Below are 22,626 nucleotides of genomic sequence, written 5' to 3'. Positions count from 1 at the left end.
AGTACGCATGCGCTTGTATCTACAGGAAGCGAGATCCAGCTCTTAGGGCCCCGCCTCCCAGTTACAGCACCTGCTACTTTTAAATTCCTAACATTATAATGCTGTCATACCTGCTACCTTGAAGTAATGAACTACAGGAACTTCACGTGTGTTCGAATGGCCCACTGAATACAGGTATTTCTCTACGATTCCCTGAAGCCTTGTGCAGACGAGGAGTCACAATAACGTGGCTGAAAAATGTTGACCAGACCACACACTAGAAGGTGAAGGGACGACGACCGTTTGGGTCCGTCCTGGACCATTCTCAAGTCGATTGTGAATCCTTGTTTTCAGTTTAAAAACGCTTTCCGTTATGTCTTCTTTCTGTCAAGTCTTGACCTAATCACTTTATCTTGTAATCATATTAAGCTGAGCCTTCTAGTGCACTGGTTCCTTGGGGGACGTTTTTGCAATATGAAGGGGCCTTAACTTATGGCCATAAGTCATTGCCTTAACTTATGTCTATAAGTTAAGGCAGTGAACAGGTTATGATACTAGAGGGTAAGGGGTAAGTAACCAGCTAGATGAAGTGAACTCACAGGTTGCTAAAAATGGTTTTAATACAGAGTGTAATTACCCTATTAATTAGGACGCTATATGAATAAGGGATAATGACCTTAAAGAATTTAGGAACCACTGTTCTAGTGCGTGCGTGTGAGTGTGTGCATCCTTCGCCTGTGCAGTCTCTGCAACCCAAGTCGAAGCCAATCTCCAACACCAAACCTACAACATACATACAGAGCCAAATCTATCCACAAAGCCACGTCAGTCATAGTTATGCCAATGGAATGCGTAGCCAATATCTCACCCGCTCAGCGCCACCGAAGACTTCAACTTAAGCGAAGACTTAAGACTTTAAGCAAAGCGTCACTTAGCCCTTGCATGACCGTAGTAGGCTATACTGGTGGAAACCGGCCCGGCTCGGAGGCAGCGAGGAACAATATCGGTCTCTTGGACCCGGGCCCCACGAAGCCCTTCAGGCCGACAGTCACGTAAGCAACCTCCATGTTAGGACCTTCGTTTGTCACGTAGTTAAGCGACCTCGATGTGACCCTCAACTGTTGCACGGAGTAGGTGGTTCCCGACGGACAAAATATTACTGTATTAAGGCTAAATCAATGTTAAATATACGTTACATTGAAGTAGTTTACCTATGCAGGCGATGAGTCACAATAACGTGGCTGAAGTATGTTGACCAGACCACACACTAGAAGGTGAAGGGACGACGACGTTTCGGTCCGTCCAGGACCATTCTCAAGTCGATTACTTGAGAATGTAATGGTCCCAAACAAAATGTTTTATGAGAGCGAGGTTAATCAGTCTCTAGTTTACGTCAAGAGCACATCGTTGTCTCTACTTACGATGCCCAGGATTCACGAATCGCCCGCGTGTCCACTAAGAGAGAGCTCAACATCGTATCTTAATCATGAGCGCGTTGTGGCCATTTACTGGCTTGGCACAACCAGCCCACACGTCTGAAAACATAGTAACGGCGTTTCGGCCTGTCTTAGACCGTTATCAAGTCTCTACACGACTTGGGTTTCGGTCTAAGACGGACCGAAACGTCGACACTTACATCTTTTCATATGTGTAAAATTGGTATGAATTTTCCAATCCTGTCAACTAGCAGGTCGCATTTTGCACGTTATGGCGCAAACTTACGAAGTAAAATGTATAGTAAAGGCTTACAAAAACCTTCATTTTGTATGCATTAGTTGGCTAGGTTGGGTGAGGTTTCTTGGGCTCGAACCAGGAATATCGGAACTCAGGCAGCCTAACTAACCCGACCGCCGATTAGAAAAATTAGTTTTAATTTGTACTAATGCGTCGCATTTGCAACGAATTGCTAGAATCCGTACAAAATGCGATTCCGTACAGATTGTGTATATTCTACACACCTGTATAGAGCGTAAACAGGCGTTTTACTCTCTATAGCACCTGTGTTGTGAATAATAAATAATATATTAACGAACCAGGTGTGACGTTGAATAAACGTCAATTGTGACGTTGAATAAACGTCAATTGTGACGTTGAATAAACGTCAATTGTGACGTTGAATAAACGTCAATTGTGACGTTGAATAAACGTCAATTGTGACGTTGAATAAACGTCACTAACGTTTATTCTACGTCACTCCAGCATTTTTTATCCATTGGGAAGGATATAATCACCACTGCAACCCACCCTGAGGATTGGACTTCAATCCCATGTACCTCCCAGCCACCTAATCATTCACCAATCATCGCTATTTTCAACTATAAATTGCTTTCTTTTTTCCTATATTTTTTCTGGTCGAGTTATGTTGAGCTGGTAAGTTATTCTGATTTGAATTGATGTATTATAAATCAAACCCGAGGCTACCTGATGTTAGCGTTACATGGTTGAGAAGTTATATGTGCGCGCGCTCATTGCGCAATGTGTGGGTGCGCTTAGTGCACGCTCACTGCACAATGTGTGTGTATGTGTGTACTCACCTAGTTGTGCTTGCGGGGGCTGAGCTCTGGCTCTTTGGTCCCGCCTCTCAACCGTCAATCAACAGGTGAACAGGTGTGTGTGTGTGTGTGTGTGTGTATGCGCAGTGCGCGGGCGTGCCATGCGTCACTAGGGAGTGTGTCAGAGAGTAATAACATCGTGCACAGGCCACTAACATATCGTTACACATTCCGAGAAATATCGTAGTGACCCCTTGACTGCACCCAATACCTGCAGTGCATAGTTTTGTCAGCTCCCGTACGCGCCCTTCCTCACACTCGAGTCCCTCATACTCGAGTCCCTCATTGCCAAGTGCATTTGTGTCCTTCCCTTCCCTCTCCCAATCCCCAAATCCTTATCCTGACCCCTTCCCAGCGCTATATAGCCGTGATGGCTTGGCGCTTTCCCTGATAATTTCTTCCTTTCCCTTCATGATGGTGGACTTAACCGGGCTTCTGACTTAACCTATCTTGACCGAAGGCTCCCTACGCGAAGGTGAAAATTGAAGTCTTGCATGATAGCCAAGATAACGAAGGAGGGAGTGTCTTACTCCTCGTCTTGTGTGCTATTGGAGCGTGATTACCAAAATTCGGAGAAAGTGATATCGTAGATAAAGACAGACTAGATAGCACGGGTGGTACTCACTCAAACAAGGGGACACAGGTGGAAACTAAGCAGCACCCACATGAGCCACAGAGACATTAGAAATCATTTTTTTTCAGTGTCTGGGTAGTTGAAAAAAAAAATGGAATGCATTAGGTAGTGATGTGGTGGAGGCTGACTCCATACACACAAGTAATATGGAATTTCAAATGTGGACGTCATAGTGCCCAATAGTTTCAGGAACCTATACAACACCAGTTGACTGGTAGTCGAGAGGAGGGACCAAAGAGCCGAAGCTCAACCTCCGTAAGCACAACTAGGTTGAGTACCACTAAGCGAGTACTACAATCCACGATAGCAATAGCTCTGATAACTATCATTATGGGTATTCACTACCCCCTCCCCCCCCTCCCAACTACCACTTCACGCCAATTTACACAAATCCTCCCAGAACTTCAAGCTAATAACCTGCTAAATCACTACCAATTCAAAGAGAAATCCCCCACAAATCCACCTCCCTTAATCTCACGATAACTCCCCAACAACCATTTCAGGCTAAAACCACCAATTTCACACTAATTACCTAACCTCCTCAACTGCCCACTAACGACCCCCACTACCCCCACCCCCTTCCCCCTCGAATATTCTTCCAGTGATGTCTGAAGGACATACTCAAAGGTCAATTCAAACACCCTTGTGCTTGCTGTACAAGTGTCAAGTCCTCCTGTCACTTCTGTATGCTCACAAGTCTTACAGAGTTACAACATACAACTCTTAACATTAACATACAATTCGTGTATATATATATATATATATATATATATATATATATATATATATATATATATATATATATATATATATATATATATATATATATATATATATATATATATATACAACATCACGTATGCCAACAACGAGTATGTAAGCACGTTAGTGTGTGTGGGGGGGGGGGGGGGCAGGGAGGGAAGGGATGTAAAGGAGAAAGAGCTAAGCCACTAACTACTCTATACAAGGGGGGGGGGAGTGATTAAGACTAGGTTCTCGATACACGATCGAAGTAGGTTCTGAAACGCAGTTCAGATCAAACCTTAACTTACTAGAATATTCCCCTATTTATGTTTTATTAATCGTGTTTCCCCTCCCCCCAATCCCCCTCCCCGCTAGACCCCCAATCCCCCCCTACTAGACCCCAATCTCCCCCCCCCTAAAATATTTTATTTTCGATCAAGTATTCTAATTTGGTTATCAAGCAACCCTCTTATCGTTTGTGTGTGTGTGTGTGTACTCCGTGAGTGGTGGGTGCACGCGCGTGTTATCGTTGCACTCAACATAGGTGTTGAGTGCAGGCACTCTCTCACTCCTGAGAACAACCCCCCCTCCCCCCCCGTGTTGTCACCGCTGACGTCACTAAGCACTTATCTCTGTCTCACCCGTCACAATGGTTGACAGGTTTTTCCCCTCACTTGGCCGGCTTAAAGACCGTAGTGAGGGGGGGGGGGAGGGAGGGGTTGAGACGGGAAGGGAACCATCAGGGGGGAAAGCGCCAAGCCATCACGACTATATATATAGCACATGGGAAGGGGTCAGGATAAGTATTTGGGATGGGACGGAGGGCAAGGAATGGTGCCCCCCAACCACTTGTGGACGGTCGGGGATTGAACGCCGACCTGCATGAAGCGAGATCGTCAGGTTGGTGAGGTTTAATAGGCCCTATGTTGACAAGACCACACACTAGAAGGTGAAGGGACGACGACATTTCGGTCCGTCCTGGACCATTCTCAAGTCGATTGTGTAAAATGTTAGTACAGATTAATGATGAGCTAAGGCAGTCATTACCGGTGCTATGTGTCACATCTGACAGGTGCTGACACACTAACCCGGCCTCGGCTTACTTTCCCATCCCTCCTACCTTATCCTACCCATCCCCCCTTCTCTCCCTTGCCCCTCTACCTGGGTTATCTTGAGGTTATCTTGAGATAATTTCGGGGCTTTAGTGTCCCCGCGGCCCGGTCCTCGACCAGGCCTCCACCCCCAGGAAGCAGCCCGTGACAGCTGACTAACACCCAGGTACCTATTTTACTGCTAGGTAACAGGGGCATTCAGGGTGAAAGAAACTTTGCCCATTTGTTTCTGCCTCGTGCGGGAATTGAACCCGCGCCACAGAATTACGACTCCTGCGCGCTATCCACCAGGCTACGAGGTCTCAACATTTGCTCAGCATCTCGTGGCTGAATCTTTTATCCTTTAGTCACCTGTCCGGTAACTGGAGATCTGGGGGAAGTGGGGCGCTGCTGGGTAGCTGGGATAGGGGGGCGGGAGGGACAGGGGAGAGGATAGGGAGGGTGAGGGACAGGGGAGACGGCGGATTGGGAGAGAACAGAATGTTTGGGCTCACTTGTGGACGTATTAGTAGAGCAGTAAGGAAGGTGTCTTAGTGTTGGTGCTTATCAAGACGAGCAGAGGTCACCCTCTCCACCCACTACCACCACTACAACCCACTTGCCACCCACTACCACCCACTTGCCACCCACGTGCCACCCACTACCACCCACGTGCCACCCACCCACCATCACTGGCTCACTATTAATAACCCTTGACCTGGTGACGTAGATTAAGCATCTTGGTATACATTGCATCATTCCTCTCCCTCTCTCTCCCCCTCCCATCCCCACTCTCCCACACATCTCTCCCCGCGCCTAGCCCCTTCCCTCTCACCTCTCTCCCCTCCTTTGTTCCCTCTCCCCGCGCCTAGCCCCTTCCCTCTCACCTCTCTCCCCTCCTTTGTTCCCTCTCCCCCTCCCAATCCCACCCTTACCCAACCATCCTCCCTACCTCCCTCTTTTACCTACCTCCATTCCTTCCCTATCAGATCTTCCGTTTCTCTTATCTCTCTAGTTCCAGTAACCCCAAAGGAGCTCCACATCCCCATCCCCCCTCTGCAGTATCTTTCAAGATAAGGAATTATAAGACTAATAGGGTGTTCCTTTGACCCCAAGGCAACATACACACCCAACTTCAGTAACAATTAACTCATTTATCCGAACGTGGACACCGGGTTCGGCAGGGCCGGAGGGAAGGAATGGTGCCCAACCACTTGTGGACGGTCGGGGATTGAACGCCGACCTGCAAGAAGCGAGACCGTCGCTCTACCGTCGAGCCCAAGTGGTTGGGTGGTAATGTCCGAAGACAATTCTATCACCTGAGGTTAGTTAATCTCTTAAAAACTTTCAAAGTAGTCGAGTTAACGGGTAGAGCGTTTTAAAATAGGTGAAACTCATACATAGTTTGTTAAATTTGTAACGATTAAAAGGTCCCATGAGCAGAATATAATCGTTAACCGTGTCGTTCAGTAATTACCATTTTCAGTTTAACAATCTAGCAGCTTTTGATATGATGCTTTATATGCTAAACCACAAATTAACCTTACGAGGTTAACATTTAAACCTCGTTTAAACAATGTTGTATAAACACCTAACACTACTTCTTTGTAATTCAGTTTGTAAATAACGAAAAAGATGAATATGTTCAACAATAATCAATTACTAAAACCATGCCCCTCGCAGGAGCGTACTACGCCCCATGCCCCTCGCAGGAGCGTACTACGCCCCATGCCCCTCGCAGGAGCGTACTACGCCCCATGCCCCTCGCAGGAGCGTACTACGCCCCATGCCCCTCGCAGGAGCGTACTACGCCCCATGCCCCTCGCAGGAGCGTACTACGCCCCATGCCCCTCGCAGGAGCGTACTACGCCCCATGCCCCTCGCAGGAGCGTACTACGCCCCATGCCCCTCGCAGGAGCGTACTACGCCCCATGCCCCTCGCAGGAGCGTACTACGCCCCATGCCCCTCGCAGGAGCGTACTACGCCCCATGCCCCTCGCAGGAGCGTACTACGCCCCATGCCCCTCGCAGGAGCGTACTACGCCCCATGCCCCTCGCAGGAGCGTACTACGCCCCATGCCCCTCGCAGGAGCGTACTACGCCCCTGCGTACGTAGGCTCCTGCGTAAGACATATTGGGGAACTTGCCGACGCAGCCACGCACCTTTGTGTCGATGAGGGGCTGGGGGGGTGGGAATGAACCACGTCTAGCCCGTGTCTGGGAGTGGGGGGTTCCCACCGTGACCTTAATCACAAGGAATGTGGCAAGCACAGCTCACTCTTAACAAGCACAGCTCACTCTTAACAAGCACAGCTCACTCTCAACTCCTATACTGCGCACATAAATTCCACTTTACGCACACAGCCTCTACTTCACTCACTGACGAAGCACTGTGCTATTTTGCAAGCGTGACCATTTGCATGGATAAGTAGGAGGGGACAGGGAAGCCGTGGGCTTGTCAGAGCTTCCAGGATATAGGTGTTAAAAACCTTGCATTTTACCCTATACCCAAGCGGCACTCTTAAAAAAAGTTCAAGATACATTTTATGCGTCACTAAGTTATAGTGGATATTTCCGACATCTTTACATACCTTCGCAGGTATGTTGCTTTAAAATTAAGTACACTCCAATCGTCTTAAATTTCGCCCATTCGGAAATTCTTTTGAAATACTCTTATGATGGAAACTATTTGGAGGAGTTTTGTACAAATACGTATTATGGTGCTGTTGGTATAACAGCAAAGAGGGGGTGGAGAGAGAGAGAGAGAGAGAGAGAGAGAGAGAGAGAGAGAGAGAGAGAGAGAGAGAGAGAGAGAGAGAGAGAGAGAGAGAGAGAGAGAGAGAGAGAGTGTTGGTTTAACAGCAAAGAGGGGGTGGGGAGAGAGAGAGAGAGAGAGAGAGAGAGAGAGAGAGAGAGAGAGAGAGAGAGAGAGAGAGAGAGAGAGAGAGAGAGAGAGAGAGAGAGAGAGACAGACAGACAGACAGACAGACAGACAGACAGAGACAGACAGAGAGAGAGAATTGTCTATAACCCACCCACCAAGACACCACCACGACCCAAGAGCCAGAGGACGTCTCTCCCCAGACACCAAGACCCAACGGACCCACCGTCCAGGGACCCACAACTACGCCAGAACCACTCTCCACCCAATACCAACCTCCCGGCCCCCCACTCCGACAAACAACCGAGAGAAAGCTTCCCGCCCAAAATCCCTAGAAACAAGAAGTCGTGACCTGCGCGCGCACCAATAACCGGTATGAACCAGCGGGCAAGGAGGAGCCACCAACCCCTATGGTCGGTGCTGGTGGGGTCGGGTTGGGGGTGGACAGGACGTTTGGGAAGGGAGAGAGAGGGGGGCAGACGACCCAATCTTCGGTGGCCGGCTAGCGGTTTGTGTCATTTCCGATGATAAGCAATGGTGAGGCCTCGAAGGGGCAGACACCGGAAAAATCTGGATCCCAGAAGCGTTCAGTCTGCGTCGATAAATTTTACCCTGGGTAAAGAAAGTCCTACATCAGGGAGGATCCAAGACCCCATCATGCATGTATTAAGTCGTGTTCACTAGTGAGAATGTGTAAATGTTTCACTCGTGGCCTTGTCTAAATGACAATTTAATAAGTGGATTTTTTTTTTGCAGAAACGAATGTCTGTAGAAGGTTTGGGCGCTTGGTTCACGCCACACCCAACTTTGCAGGATGACCAGTGGGGGAGTGGTGACCAACATAGACAGGTCGTGGTCGGCTCCAGTGCTTTCATTAAATGGGGGTTAACTCTTATGGCGACCCCCCCCCCCCCCCCCCCACGAAATCGGTGGAAGGTGGCTAGTGTAGAGAGAGAGAGAGAGAGAGAGAGAGAGAGAGAGAGAGAGAGAGAGAGAGAGAGAGAGAGAGAGAGACATAGAGAGAGAGACAGAGACACAGAGAATGCGAGTGAGTGTGTGTGTGTATGTGGGGGGGGGGGGACTCAAACGCAAGAGACATGGCAAGTGTGTCATCGGACCGGCCGACGTGACAGAACGTGAAGCCCCCTCCTCCTCCCCCTCCCCCCCCCCCCCCCACACAAACCAGACGAGATGGGAAAGCCTCCCCCTCCCCCCTTCCCCCAGACCACACGAAGAAGGTGGAGGGGGCGGCGGGCCAGGAACCCCCTCTAGGTGACAACAACAAGACGGCGGGTGAGCATCTCTGGCCTGGTGTTGCCTCGCCAACACCAACATTCTCAACACTGTTTAACATCTTCAACAGAGATAAAGAGTTGGTATTATCTTGGCAACACTAGCACTCAGCCGCTTCATATTCCACACAAGACAACTGAACAGGAGCAGGAGGAGGAAGGGAAGGATGGTGGCTATCTTGAGGTTATCTTGAGATGATTTCGGGGCTTTAGTGTCCCCGCGGCCCGGTCCTCGACCAGGCCTCTCCACCTCCAGGAAGCAGCCCGTGACAGCTGACTAACACCCAGGTACCTATTTTACTGCTGGGTGACACGGGCATCAGGGTGAAAGAAACTCTGCCCATCTTTCCTCGCCGACGCCCGGGATTGAACCCGGGATCACGCGTCCAGTGTTCTGTCCGCTCAGCCACCGGCTCTCACCACATCACCTCTATTGACTCACTTGAGAACATCCGTATTTACCGCCAGCAAGATCCGGTAACAAGTATTTAACTCCACGGAGTATTAGCGCCACGTTTCAGATCAACTCGTGAAAGGACAGTGACCGCCCTCGTATCTCTATGGTCACGTCCTGGGACCCGTGACGGTCCGTGACAGACTGCCCAACCTGATCTGACAATGACGTCAGACTCATCGATATCTCTTAACCACGCCAAAACGCTGGATATGGATTATCAATGGTAATAATTACCCCAGCTCCGTCGATATAAATGTTTCGACGCATTCTTAAGTCCTCGACACACTATGACTCCTGATGAACCGCACTGATTTGTTTGTTGGAGGAAAGATAAGGTAAAAATGTTACGTTTCGTAGATGTGATACAGTAAATGTATAAGGAATGAACCCCCATGAAGCGTGAGGACAGCCCGTCCTCATAAATAAAGACCATTCCATGCACCCATTCCATGCTTCAGGCTGGGATTGGAAGCTTCAGGCTTGGATTGGAAGCTTCAGGCTGGGATTGGAAGCTTCAGGTTAGGATTGGAAGCTTCAGGCTGGTATTGGAAGCTTCAGGCTAGGATTGGAAGCTTCAGGCTTGGATTGGAAGCTTCAGGCTGGTATTGGAAGCTTCAAGCTAGGATTGGACAGTGATTTCCGTGATAACTTGTAAACTTGTTGTGATTGGAGATCTAGCCCATGTGCCAAGTGGCCTAGCAAACTGACCGACCGAAGCGCTCCCGCAGACGCTATCCAGTGTCGACAATAAACAAGGTAACATATTAAGAAGCGAAGGTGTAGTATCAGAAATGGGTGGCTGGTTCGAGTCCTCTCACAGCCCCACCAGTAGATTCTGTCGCTGATGTATACCTCCTGAGTGTGATTTTCTGCGTGTATTTGTAGAATCAGACTCTTATACTTTCACATGTAGATATGAAATAGCCTAAGTGGCTCAGGAACCAGGGGGAGCCAGATTCACGAAACAGTTACGCAAGCACTTACGAACGTGTACATCTTTTCTCGATCTTCGACGGCTTTGGTTACATTTATTAAACAGTTTACGAGCATGAAAACTTGCCAATTAACTGTTGTTATTGTTATAAACAGCCTCCTGGTGCTTCGGAGCTCATTAACTGTTTAATAATTGTAAACAAAGCAGCCAAAGATTGAGAAAAGATGGACAGGTTCGTAAGTGCTTGCGTAACTGCTTCGTGAATCTGGCCCCTGAACACCAGCTGACTGACAGTCCTGAGGGAGGCCCAAGTAGCCGTAAATTAACCCCACGAAGGACCATTAGGAGAGTACGAGCACGCGCACGCTCTCACACCCACACCCACACACACACACACACACACACACACACACACACACACACACACACACACACACAAGGCGTCGACAGGTTGTGAAGAGAAAACCATCTTGAGATAAAGTGCCAGAACTTGACCCAACTGGCAAGGTCAACACACGAATGACCTCTGAAGATACCCGCTCCAAAATATCTAGTTCACAACAGGTTAGAATTTGCTTAGAATATATATATACTAGCAGAAGGAGAGAGAGAGAGAGAGAGAGAGAGAGAGAGAGAGAGAGAGAGAGAGAGAGAGAGAGAGAGAGAGAGAGAGAGAGAGAGAGAGAGAGAGAGAGAGTTGGAGAACAGAGATGAGGTTTGCGTGGGGAAGAGCGGTAAGAGGCATGAGTAAGGGAGGGAGTTGGGGCAGGCTAGGAGAGGGAGGGAGGGGAAAGTGTGGGTGCAAGGGGAGATGGGGTAGGGGGGGGCAGACACACAGGTGTGGGGGGGCAGCTGGGGGGTGGGGGGCAGGGGGGACCGTCTGAAGCACGGTAGCCAGAGCGAGTCTGGCTTAAAATAGTCCAAAAGGTGGGAGAGGGAGGGGAGGGTTTACCTCCATCCCCCCCATCTCACCCCTCCCCTTCTCGACAAGGCACGACCCCCCTCTTGTCCCACGATAGGGGGGGGGGGAGAGGGAGGCGTTACGTTCGGGCAAATTGCATCACACATTTTTACACAAATACATTCACACAAACACTTCATATATTTTATTTACATTTTCACGCACAAAATATACCATTTATGGGAGAAAATACAAGGAAGACAAAGAAAGGAACTTCCTAACCCACGCAAGAAGAGGGGAAGATAAAAGGGGGAGGGTGAGACACCCACGGACTTGTGATCCTGTGGTCCCGGGTTCGATCCCGGACGCCGGCGAGAAACAATGGGGCAGAGTTTTTTCACCCTATGCCCCTGTTACCTAGCAGTAAAATAGGTACCTGGGTTTTAGTCAGCTGTCACGGGCTGCTTCCTGGGGGTGGAGGCCTGGTCGAGGACCGGGCCGCGGGGACACTAAAGCCCCGAAATCATCTCAATATAACCTCAAGATAACAGTGATAACTTTGATCAAGTCGGAGTAGACTGCTTGTTAATTATAGCACTTTGGAAGGAATATGCGACAGACTAAGAAGTTAAATATAAGGCAAAACCCAGTACGACAATATAGCACTGCGAAGGGATACGAGGCTGAGGATTTGGGACAGGCCGGAGGGAAGGAATGGTGCCCAACCACTCGGAAAATCTGTAATTGAACGCAGACCTGCATGAAGCGAGACCGTCGCTCTACCCTCCACCCAATTTGGTTGGGATCTGAAGAACATTCACTTGGAGGAACTAAATAAGTCAGTCAGTCAAGTTAGCTCGTTTTTCCTTGTGTCGGGGGACAGTAAGCTCGTTAGCCTTGTCAAGATCCTTATCAAGTAATTATCAAAGGTACAAAGTCGGGGTCACTGTGTAGCACCACCAAAGGTGACTGTATAGCACCACCAAAGGTGACTGTGTACATCTTTCCTCAATCTGACGGCTTTGGTTACATTTATTCAACAGTTTACAAGCATGAAAACTTGCCAATCAACTGTTGTTATTGTTATAAACAGCCTCCTGGTGCTTCGGAGCTCATTATCTGTTTAATAATTGTAAATAAAGCCGCCAAAGATTGAGAAAACATGTACAGGTTCGTAAGTGCTTGAGTAACTACTTAGTGAATCCGGCCCCAGACCAATGGAACAAGAAGCCATGAGTCAGACAGAGACAGACAGACGATTGACAGATGAAAACGTATCTTATAGCCAAAGTAGTATTAACAAAATGTACTGGAAAGTTAGAAAAACTTAATTCCATCCATTTGAATTCCATTTCAAGTATATATGAAAGGATACATTTTAGTCGAGTCATTGCATTAAACAAGCGGTTCAGCCTACTTGATCCAAGAGCTGAAGTTCGACTCTTAGGGCATGAATTGAAGAGTACGAGCGACCGCCCCATCAACATTTCAATCAGAGAGAGAGAGAGAGAGACAGAGAGACAGAGAGAGAGAGAGAGAGAGAGAGAGAGAGAGAGAGAGAGAGAGAGAGAGAGAGAGAGAGAGAGAGAGAGAGAGAGTGAGAGAGAGAGAGAGAGAGAGAGAGAGAGAGTGAGAGAGAGAGAGAGAGAGAGAGAGAGAGAGAAAGAGAGAGAAAGAGAGAGAAAGAGACAGAGACAGAGACAGAGACAGAGACACAGAGAGAGAGAGAGAGAGAGAGAGAGAGAGAGAGAGAGAGAGAGAGAGAGAGAGAGAGAGAGAGAGAGAGAGAGAGAGAGAGAGAGAGAGAGAAAGAGAGAAAGAGACAGAGAGAGAGAAAGAGACAGAGACAGAGAGAGAGACAGAGACAGAGACAGAGAGAGAGAGAGAGAGAGAGAGAGAGAGAGAGAGAGAGAGAGAGAGAGAGAGAGAGAGAGAGAGAGAGAGAGAGAGAGAGAGAGAGAGAGAGAGAGAGAGAGAGAGAGAGAGAGAGAGAGAGAGAGAGAGAGAGAGAGAGAGAGAGAGAGAGAGAAAGAGACAGAGACAGAGACAGAGACAGAGACAGAGAGAGAGAGAGAGAGAGAGAGAGAGAGAGAGAGAGAGAGAGAGAGAGAGAGAGAGAGAGAGACAGAGAGAGCATCTAATTCAAAACCAGCCAATCACAGTCATCCACTCACATGCCACTATACCTCTACACCAATCACAGTCCAGCACACACAGTCTCGCTCAAACTGACTGGCCATGGCCATGGCCATGGTCGTAAAAGGAAGGTCCACAGTGATGAATAACAAGCCATAGTCTGACTATGCCACGTAGACAGCCCGCTGTTATGGGACGTGCTGAAGCACGTAGGCTGCGCAGGTGGCCTATGATTGGTCAGCGCACATAACACTCCCCCCCCCCCCCCCAACATTCACCTCTACAAGTCAAACCATCAACCATCGAGTTGATGAGTTTTACAACAACAAACGCTCAGTATTACGGCATTCACAACACAAATATATTTAAACAAACATGTCCTAAGAAAGCGATTCAATATAAGAGTATATATATATATAAAAGATATAAACTTTGATGTTACAAAGTCGACATATTTATTATACAAGGTTATATATTGAGTGGCGAGGTGTGTATGTATATGTGCATATATCACATATAACAAACTCATCCACTCGGCATCTGGTCATACAAAATGCCAATTATCGTTGGTGCCTGCAATTTAGTAACTAAACAGCTCTGTCTGATCACCAGGAGAGAAGATCAAATCACATGACTTTTAGGATAATTCACCACATAATAACAACCCCCCCCCCCCAACAACTTGAGGCGACTGTCTGAGACCCAGTTACGATAGACAAATACAGTCACACGATCCAGTCATACGAGGTGGTCAGATAGGAAATGATTGATGGATAACAGACTTGAGTAAGCAAAGATTTTCTGCTGATTCCACAAGCAATTTCATGGATGGAAAGAGAAGGTTGCAAAGTCGATAATCACAGTATAAATCTCGATGACGAGTACCATTCAACTCCGGAGTTGATGTGACTGTTGAGGAAGCGTAGAGAATACAAAATAATAATGATGACAAAGGGGAAATCATCAGAAGGATGAATGCGTGAGGGATAAGAGCCCCGAGATGCAGTGGAGAGGAGGTGATGAGGTCAGCAATGATAGTGATGATAGATGGTGACAGGAAGCGAGGAGAGGAGTCAACACTCGCCAGCTGGTGCACAACACCACCACTACACCAGCTCCATTCACCCCCATACTTTCCCCACCCCCACCACTCCAACACTGGTTCCCTGAACCACCCCCACACTCTCTCCCTCTCTCCTGCCTTCCCATCTCCCTCCCCCATTCTCTCACGCCTTGCTCACTCTCCACTCAGTCTCTGGCCTCCCCATCGATCTGCGAGGCGAGAGGATAGGAGGTTGGGGTTAGGATGGGTCCGCGATGGGGGGATGGGACCGGTGGAGTAGCCGAGACGGGTGAGTCAAACTGCCGGTTGGATGGCGGGTTATGCCGCCAAACCTTCCATTCTCCCATACCTCCCCAGACCTATTTACACCCTTCCCTCCCTCACCACTGGATGGCATACCCAGGCGGACGGAACAATGACCACACGTGTCAACAAGAGAGAGCCAGGTAATAGGGGGGACCTGTGGATGGCGCCAACCCACGGCTCCCTCCCGCCCAGTTTCAACTAGGTCGCTCTGGCGGCAACGTTTGCAACTATTGTCAATGGCGGGCACCGCAATATTATCATCCCCTCACCCCCCTCTTTCCCCTCTTCCTCCGCTTTCCACGCACACTTCTCCCCCAGGCACAGCGGCGTACAATGGAACAATAACCGCGTACGTGCGTGAATGTTGTGGTATTATAGAGGATGTTTGATTAATGTTGAGGCGTGAGATGTGGTGTTTGGGGGCGGGGTGGAGGCTCGCGTTACAGCCTGCCATATTTGGCACCCGGGCGGCCCAATACACTCACTTTGCCTCACAAAGTTTAGCAGTGTGTTATGAACACCTGCTGCTTGCCGGCCAGCACATGTCTGTGGCTCCGGTCACCTGCTTGGTGGCCCGGGGGCCAGTACTCTTGGCTCCTCCTGCTCCCGCCATGACATCTTGCTCGCCATGCCGCTTTGGCAAGCACATGCTGCATGCATTCGCATAGGTATTTATCTCCTCTTACCTTCTCCCTTCCCGTCTTGCCTTATGTTCTTACCCTATACCCGCTGTTTCTTACCCATACTCGTGTCATTTACCTACCCTACCTTCCTGCTGCTCCTCCCCTACTTTCCTTTCCCCCGGCTCCCCCAGCACCTGGAGGGAGCTTGACATTTGGAGCATCAAGTGAGGGGTGTTGTGGTACCTACAGCGCCTCACTACCACCCCAACACAATAGGTAGTGGTGGTGGTGGTGGTGGTGGTGGTGGTGGTGGTGGTGGTGGTGGTGGTGGTGGTGGTGGTGGTGGTGGTGGTGGTGCTGGTGGAGGTGGTGCTGGTGGTCCTGTAGTTAGTATAGGTGTGCATACAACCTTTGTGGCATACACTTGTTAACCCCCCCTACCTTGCCCCCCCCACCATACACACTCCTCCCCCTCCCTCCCCCCCCCCCCCACCTGTCACACCACCAATGCACCAAGTGATCACCCAGGTAACCAGGATACTCACCCTTCCCCCCCCCCCTGGCATACGACCCCTCAATGCCTGCCTCACCCGCCTCATCTAAATATATTAACACCGGTTAATTTTAGCGTTGTTAACCTGCTCCTCGCGTTAAAACACCTCGTTATCTAACTTCCTCATTCCAACCACCTCATTGCTAACAATAGACGAGGCTCTATTGTTTACAGAACATTATTTGGCCCTATTGACCACTCCGTCAATATATTGAACTGTTTGGTCTAGCCAGAAATGTGTAAACAACCTATAACCCAACCTTAACCAATCGAGGTCGAGGCATAGAAAACGTCAAGTTTTGCTAAAACGTCGCATTTTTATCGTATTGGTCGATTTTGTTTAAAGTTTGATGAATTAGGCGAGAGGTCGCGTGTTGGAGAAGTAGTTAACTATTGTAGTCTTGCAAGAGATAACATTTATCACTGTATATTATAATTATATGAATTACTGAACAATTTAAGTACATGTTAACTATACTCTTAGATCTAGAGATACATATATTGTGATCTGATTAATATATTTTGTGAGTATGCGTCACTTGGGATGTATATGTCGTGTATAATGAGGGAGGGAGTTATGTATGAGGGTTGTATAGTGAGGGAGAGGTGGTGTATGGGTGCTGTGTGTACTGTTAGTGATGGTGTCCTTCACTCTCACCTTCATCACCTTCGTCATCATCACCAGTCACCATCACCACCAGTCACCATCACCACCAGTCATCATCCCCACCACCAGTCATCATCACCGTCACCACCACCACCACCAGTCATCATCACCGTCACCACCACCACCAGTCATCACCGTCACCACCACCACCAGTCATCATCACCGTCACCACCACCACCAGTCATCATCACCGTCACCACCACCACCAGTCATCATCACCGACACCACCACCACCACCAGTCATCATCACCGTCACCACCACCACCAGTCATCATCACCACCCCCACCACTCACCACCACCACCAGTCATCATCACCGTCACCACCACCACCAGTCATCATCATCACCACCACCACCAGTCATCATCACCGTCACCACCACCACCAGTCATCATCACCGTCACCACCACCACCAGTCATCATCATCACCACCACCACCAGTCATCATCACCGTCACCACCACCACCAGTCATCATCACCGTCACCACCACCACCAGTCATCATCACCGTCACCACCACCACCAGTCATCATCACCGACACCACCACCACCACCAGTCATCATCACCGTCACCACCACCACCAGTCATCATCATCACCACCACCACCAGTCATCATCACCGTCACCACCACCACCAGTCATCATCACCACCCCCACCACTCACCACCACCACCAGTCATCATCACCGTCACCACCACCACCAGTCATCATCATCACCACCACCACCAGTCATCATCACCGTCACCACCACCACCAGTCATCATCACCGTCACCACCACCACCAGTCATCATCATCACCACCACCACCAGTCATCATCACCGTCACCACCACCACCAGTCATCATCACCGTCACCACCACCACCAGTCATCATCACCGTCACCACCATCACCAGTCATCATCACCGTCACCACCACCACCAGTCATCATCACCGTCACCACCACCACCAGTCATCATCACCGTCACCACCACCACCACCACCACCACCAGTCATCATCACCGTCACCACCACCACCACCACCACCAGTCATCATCACCGTCACCACCACCACCAGTCATCATCACCGTCACCACCACCACCAGTCATCATCACCGTCACCACCACCACCACCACCACCACCAGTCATCATCACCGTCACCACCACCACCACCACCACCAGTCATCATCACCGTCACCACCACCACCAGTCATCATCACCGTCACCACCACCACCACCAGTCATCATCACCGTCACCACCACCACCAGTCATCATCACCGTCACCACCACCACCAGTCATCATCACCGTCACCACCACCACCAGTCATCATCACCGTCACCACCACCACTAGTCATCATCACCGTCACCACCACCACCACCAGTCATCATCACCACCCCCACCACTCACCACCACCACCACCAGTCATCATCACCGTCACCACCACCACCAGTCATCATCACCGTCACCACCACCACCGTCACCAGTCATCACCACCACCACCACCAGTCATCATCACCGTCACCACCACCACCAGTCATCATCACCGTCACCACCACCACCACCAGTCATCATCACCGTCACCACCACCACCGTCACCACTCACCACCACCACCACCGTCACCAGTCATCATCACCACCACCACATGTCATCATCACCACCACCACTCATCATCACCACCCCCACCACTCACCACCAGTCATCACCACCCCCACCAGTCATCATCACCACCACCAGACATCATCACCACCCCCACCACTCACCACCACCACCACCACCACCACCAGTCATCATCACCACCCCCACCACTCACCACCACCACCACCACCAGTCATCATCACCACCACCACCACCAGTCATCATCACCACCACCACCACCAGTCATCACCACCACCACCAGTCATCACAACCACCACCACCAGTCATCATCACCACCACCACCAGTCATCACCACCACCACCAGTCATCATCACCACCCCCACCACTCACCACCACCACCACCAGTCACCATCACCACCACCACCACCAGTCATCATCACCACCACTACCGTCACCAGTCATCATCACCACCACCACCACCACCAGTCATCATCACCACCCCCACCACTCACCACCACCAGTCATCATCACCGTCACCACCACCAGTCATCACCACCACCACCACCAGTCATCATCACCACCACCAGTCATCACAACCACCACCACCAGTCATCATCACCACCACCACCAGTCATCACCACCACCACCAGTCATCATCACCACCCCCACCACTCACCACCACCACCACCAGTCACCATCACCACCACCACCACCAGTCATCATCACCGTCACCACCACCAGTCATCATCACCACCACCACCAGTCATCACCACCACCACCACCACCAGTCATCACCACCACCACTACTCACCCCCCCCCCCCCTCTCTCCCCAAACAACAACAACCACCAACTCATCAAGGTTTGTTTACAAACATGACCAATCACAGTGCCACCAATATTCACCAATTACACACCAGCCTCTATAATCCCCTCCCCCGGTAACGACCCAACGACCCGAGACCGCTGACAAGCGGCTCCCGCATGGATCAAAATAGGGAGATCAATAGAGTTAAGATACTTGGCCTTACCTTGCACACTGAAGCCATTTTTATATTGCATTTCTTAAGCGGGTCTATCATGAAATAGGCGGTGGCGTGAGGAGCCCGTTGGTCACTGGTGACGCGGGGGCGGGAGCGGCGTTATATACGGGCGCTCCTCCTGCTGCTCTCCCCTCCACTGTCTGAGGCTCGTGAGCCCTCACTCTACCCTCCTGCTGCTGCTGCTGCTGCTGCTGCTGCTGCTGCGGCGGCTCTTCTCCCTACACGGCGCACGCGCACTCCCTGTCTTCCCCTCGCTCTCTCTCTCTCTCTCACTACTTTCCCCTCGCTCTCTCTCTCTCTCTCTTTCTCTCTCACTCCTTGCCTTACCCGAGCTCTCTCTCACTACCTCTGCCCCCCTCACTTTACACCCGACCTAACCTAACCTTCCCCGCCCTACCGGATAAAAATGAATTTCATAAAACCACTTTTTCATTAACGGAGTTGGTGTAACTCTCACTCTCACACACTCCCTCTCACTGGCACACACTCACTCAGTGCCACTCAATACGGACTCTCAGAGAGAGAGAGAGAGAGAGAGAGAGAGAGAGAGAGAGAGAGAGAGAGAGAGAGAGAGAGAGAGAGAGAGAGAGAGAGAGAGAGAGATAGGAGCAATTCACAATGGCCTATGTGAATTGTTCTCAATAACCCTACCAGGAACCCTGAGTGAGGGGGGGGAGGGGGTAGATGATGCCATACTCCTGCCAACGATGATAATATAGTTCATTCGAGTTTACTGAATTTGTGTACTAGCTTTTTGCAACGTCGCTAAACTGCTACATGTGCTACACCGCTAAACTGCTACATACGCTACACCGCTAAACTGCTACATATGCTACACTGCCTAGCTGCTACATGTGCTACACCGCTAAACTGCTACATACGCTACACCGCTAAACTGCTACATATGCTACACTGCCTAGCTGCTACATGTGCTACACCGCTAAACTGCTACATACGCTACACCGCTAAACTGCTACATATGCTACACTGCCTAGCTGCTACATGTGCTACACCGCTAAACTGCTACATACGCTACACCGCTAAACTGCTACATATGCTACACTGCCTAGCTGCTACATGTGCTACACCGCTAAACTGCTACATACGCTACACCGCTAAACTGCTACATACGCTACACCGCTAAACTGCTACATAAGCTAAACAACAAAACTCCCGCGCTTTTTGTTTAGATCGATCAGAGGACGTTTAAAGTCAGGTACATCTTAGATACAGTTGTAAGTTGCGCAAGTCAGATGTCTGTATGTGAGTCAGGTATGTCCTTGAGGGGACCAGGAGAGGTAGCAGGTTGTGTAAGTCACCTGTATCCATGTGGGAGCAAGAGGGAAGGTTATGCGAGTCATATATATGTGATATAGAGAGGTTAGAGAAATACATGAGGCTTGAAAGGGCTGTAGAATGTATGGACAAAGGGAATGAGTGACGAAGATACGGTGAAGAAAGTGACGATACAATTAGTGTTGTTGTAACACATGTGTGAGACTGGATCCGGATACGTGATAAGTAACACGAAGCCTCCATTGATTACTGGTCCCGAGGGGCCCACCCACTCACTACCACCTTCCTGTTGACATATAGTGATGCAATCTGTCTTGTCTTGATCGGCATTGCATACTTCTATATCGCTGAGTTCTTGCCGTGTGTTGATGAATGAGCAGAGAGAGAGAGTAAGACATTTCCTTAACTCTCTCTCTCTCTCTCTCTCTCTCTCTCTCTCTCTCTCTCTCTCTCTCTCTCTCTCTCTCTCTCTCTCACTCTCTCTCTCTGAAGCAGGCTCTTCAAACATCGTTAAACGCTTGTTCGATAAGATACTTGCAGGAACTAGGTCATTACGCTAACTAATCGAGAATTACACCGTACAAGCATATCTAGCTGAGTACATACACATACACACACACACACACACACCTGGTAGCATGGTGGTTAGCGCGCAGGACTCGTAATTCTGTGGCGTGGGTTCGATTCCCACACCAGGCAGAAACAAATGGGCAAAGTTTCTTTCACCCCGAATGCCCCTGTTACCTAGCAATAAATAGGTACCTGGGAGTTAGTCAGCTGTCACGGGCTGCTTCCTGGTGTGTGTGTGTGTGTGTGTGTGGTGTGGAGAGGGATAAAAAAAAAGTAGTTAGTAAACAGTTGATTGACAGTTGAGAGGCGGGCTGAAAGAGCAAAGCTCAACCCCCGCAAACACATCTAGGTGAATACACACACACACACACACACACACACACACACACACACACACACACACACACACACACACACACACACACACACACGAGACAGAAAACAGTGTCCAAAAACACCCGAACCTAACCAAACCTAACTCTTGGACCCGCGTATAGAAAACGTGAACGTTTACGAGCCGCTAACGATTTATAACACGTTTAATTTTCTCTGTTGGGGATTTGTGACGTGTAAATATGATGTATTATTCGACTGGACAAGTTGGAAATAACCAGAAGCATTCTAACCCTCTCAACCCACTTAACCTATCGAGGCCGATGCAAAGAAAACGGGAGTTTTGCAGTGCTGTGATTTACAGCGTCGCATTTGTAACGCATTAGTCCATTCCGTTAAAAATACGATGTATTGGGTGTCAGGACTTGAAGGATAGGAGTCACTGTACCCCTCACCATAGCCTGATAACCCCTCACCATAGCCTGATAACCCCTCACCATAGCCTGATAAACCCCTTCACCATAGCCTGATAACCCCTCACCATAGCCTGATAAACCCCTCACCATAGCCTGATAACCCCTCACCATAGCCTGATAAACCCCTCACTATAGCCTGATAACCGAGAGATAGTATCAGCTACCTAATCATTCAGTGAGACATATTTTTTTTTAGATCACGGCAGCATTTATTAATGTTATTATGTTGACCAGACCACACACTAGAAGGTGAAGGGACGACGACGTTTCGGTCCGTCCTGGACCATTTTCAAGTCTTTCCCTGTTGTGTTCTGCAGTCATCTCTCGAGCTGACCTGCTTGATACCTGGTTGATACCTGGTTGATACCTGGTTGATACCTGGTTGATACTGGTTGATACCTGGTTGATACCTGGTTGATACCTGGTTGATACTGGTTGATACTTGGTTGATACCTGGTTGATACTGGTTGATACCTGGTTGATACCTGGTTGATACCTGGTTGATGGGGTTCTGGTAGTTC

At 49.4% G+C, this 22,626-nt stretch overlaps 1 protein-coding gene across 10 annotated transcripts in view; it reads right to left on the bottom strand.

Annotated features, from left to right (window-relative positions):
* Positions 1-19,683, bottom strand: part of sbm (L-type amino acid transporter sobremesa) — an 87,788-nt gene extending 68,105 nt beyond the window's left edge. For 2 of the 10 annotated variants that reach the window (XM_069303494.1, XM_069303493.1), the window contains exon 1: positions 19,419-19,618. In XM_069303494.1, coding sequence (XP_069159595.1) covers positions 19,419-19,449 — 31 coding nt within the window. In that variant the 5' untranslated portion in view covers positions 19,450-19,618. Of the gene's footprint in view, positions 1-19,418 lie in introns of all 10 variants that reach the window. The other 8 variants (XM_069303500.1, XM_069303495.1, XM_069303492.1 and 5 more) reach the window with 8 other exon arrangements.
* Positions 19,684-22,626: the final 2,943 nt, after the last annotated feature.

The sequence above is a fragment of the Procambarus clarkii genome, chromosome 50 (assembly GCF_040958095.1).
Source record: "Procambarus clarkii isolate CNS0578487 chromosome 50, FALCON_Pclarkii_2.0, whole genome shotgun sequence".
Lineage (NCBI taxonomy): Eukaryota > Metazoa > Arthropoda > Malacostraca > Decapoda > Cambaridae > Procambarus > Procambarus clarkii.
This window is presented reverse-complemented; position numbering and strand designations above follow the sequence as displayed.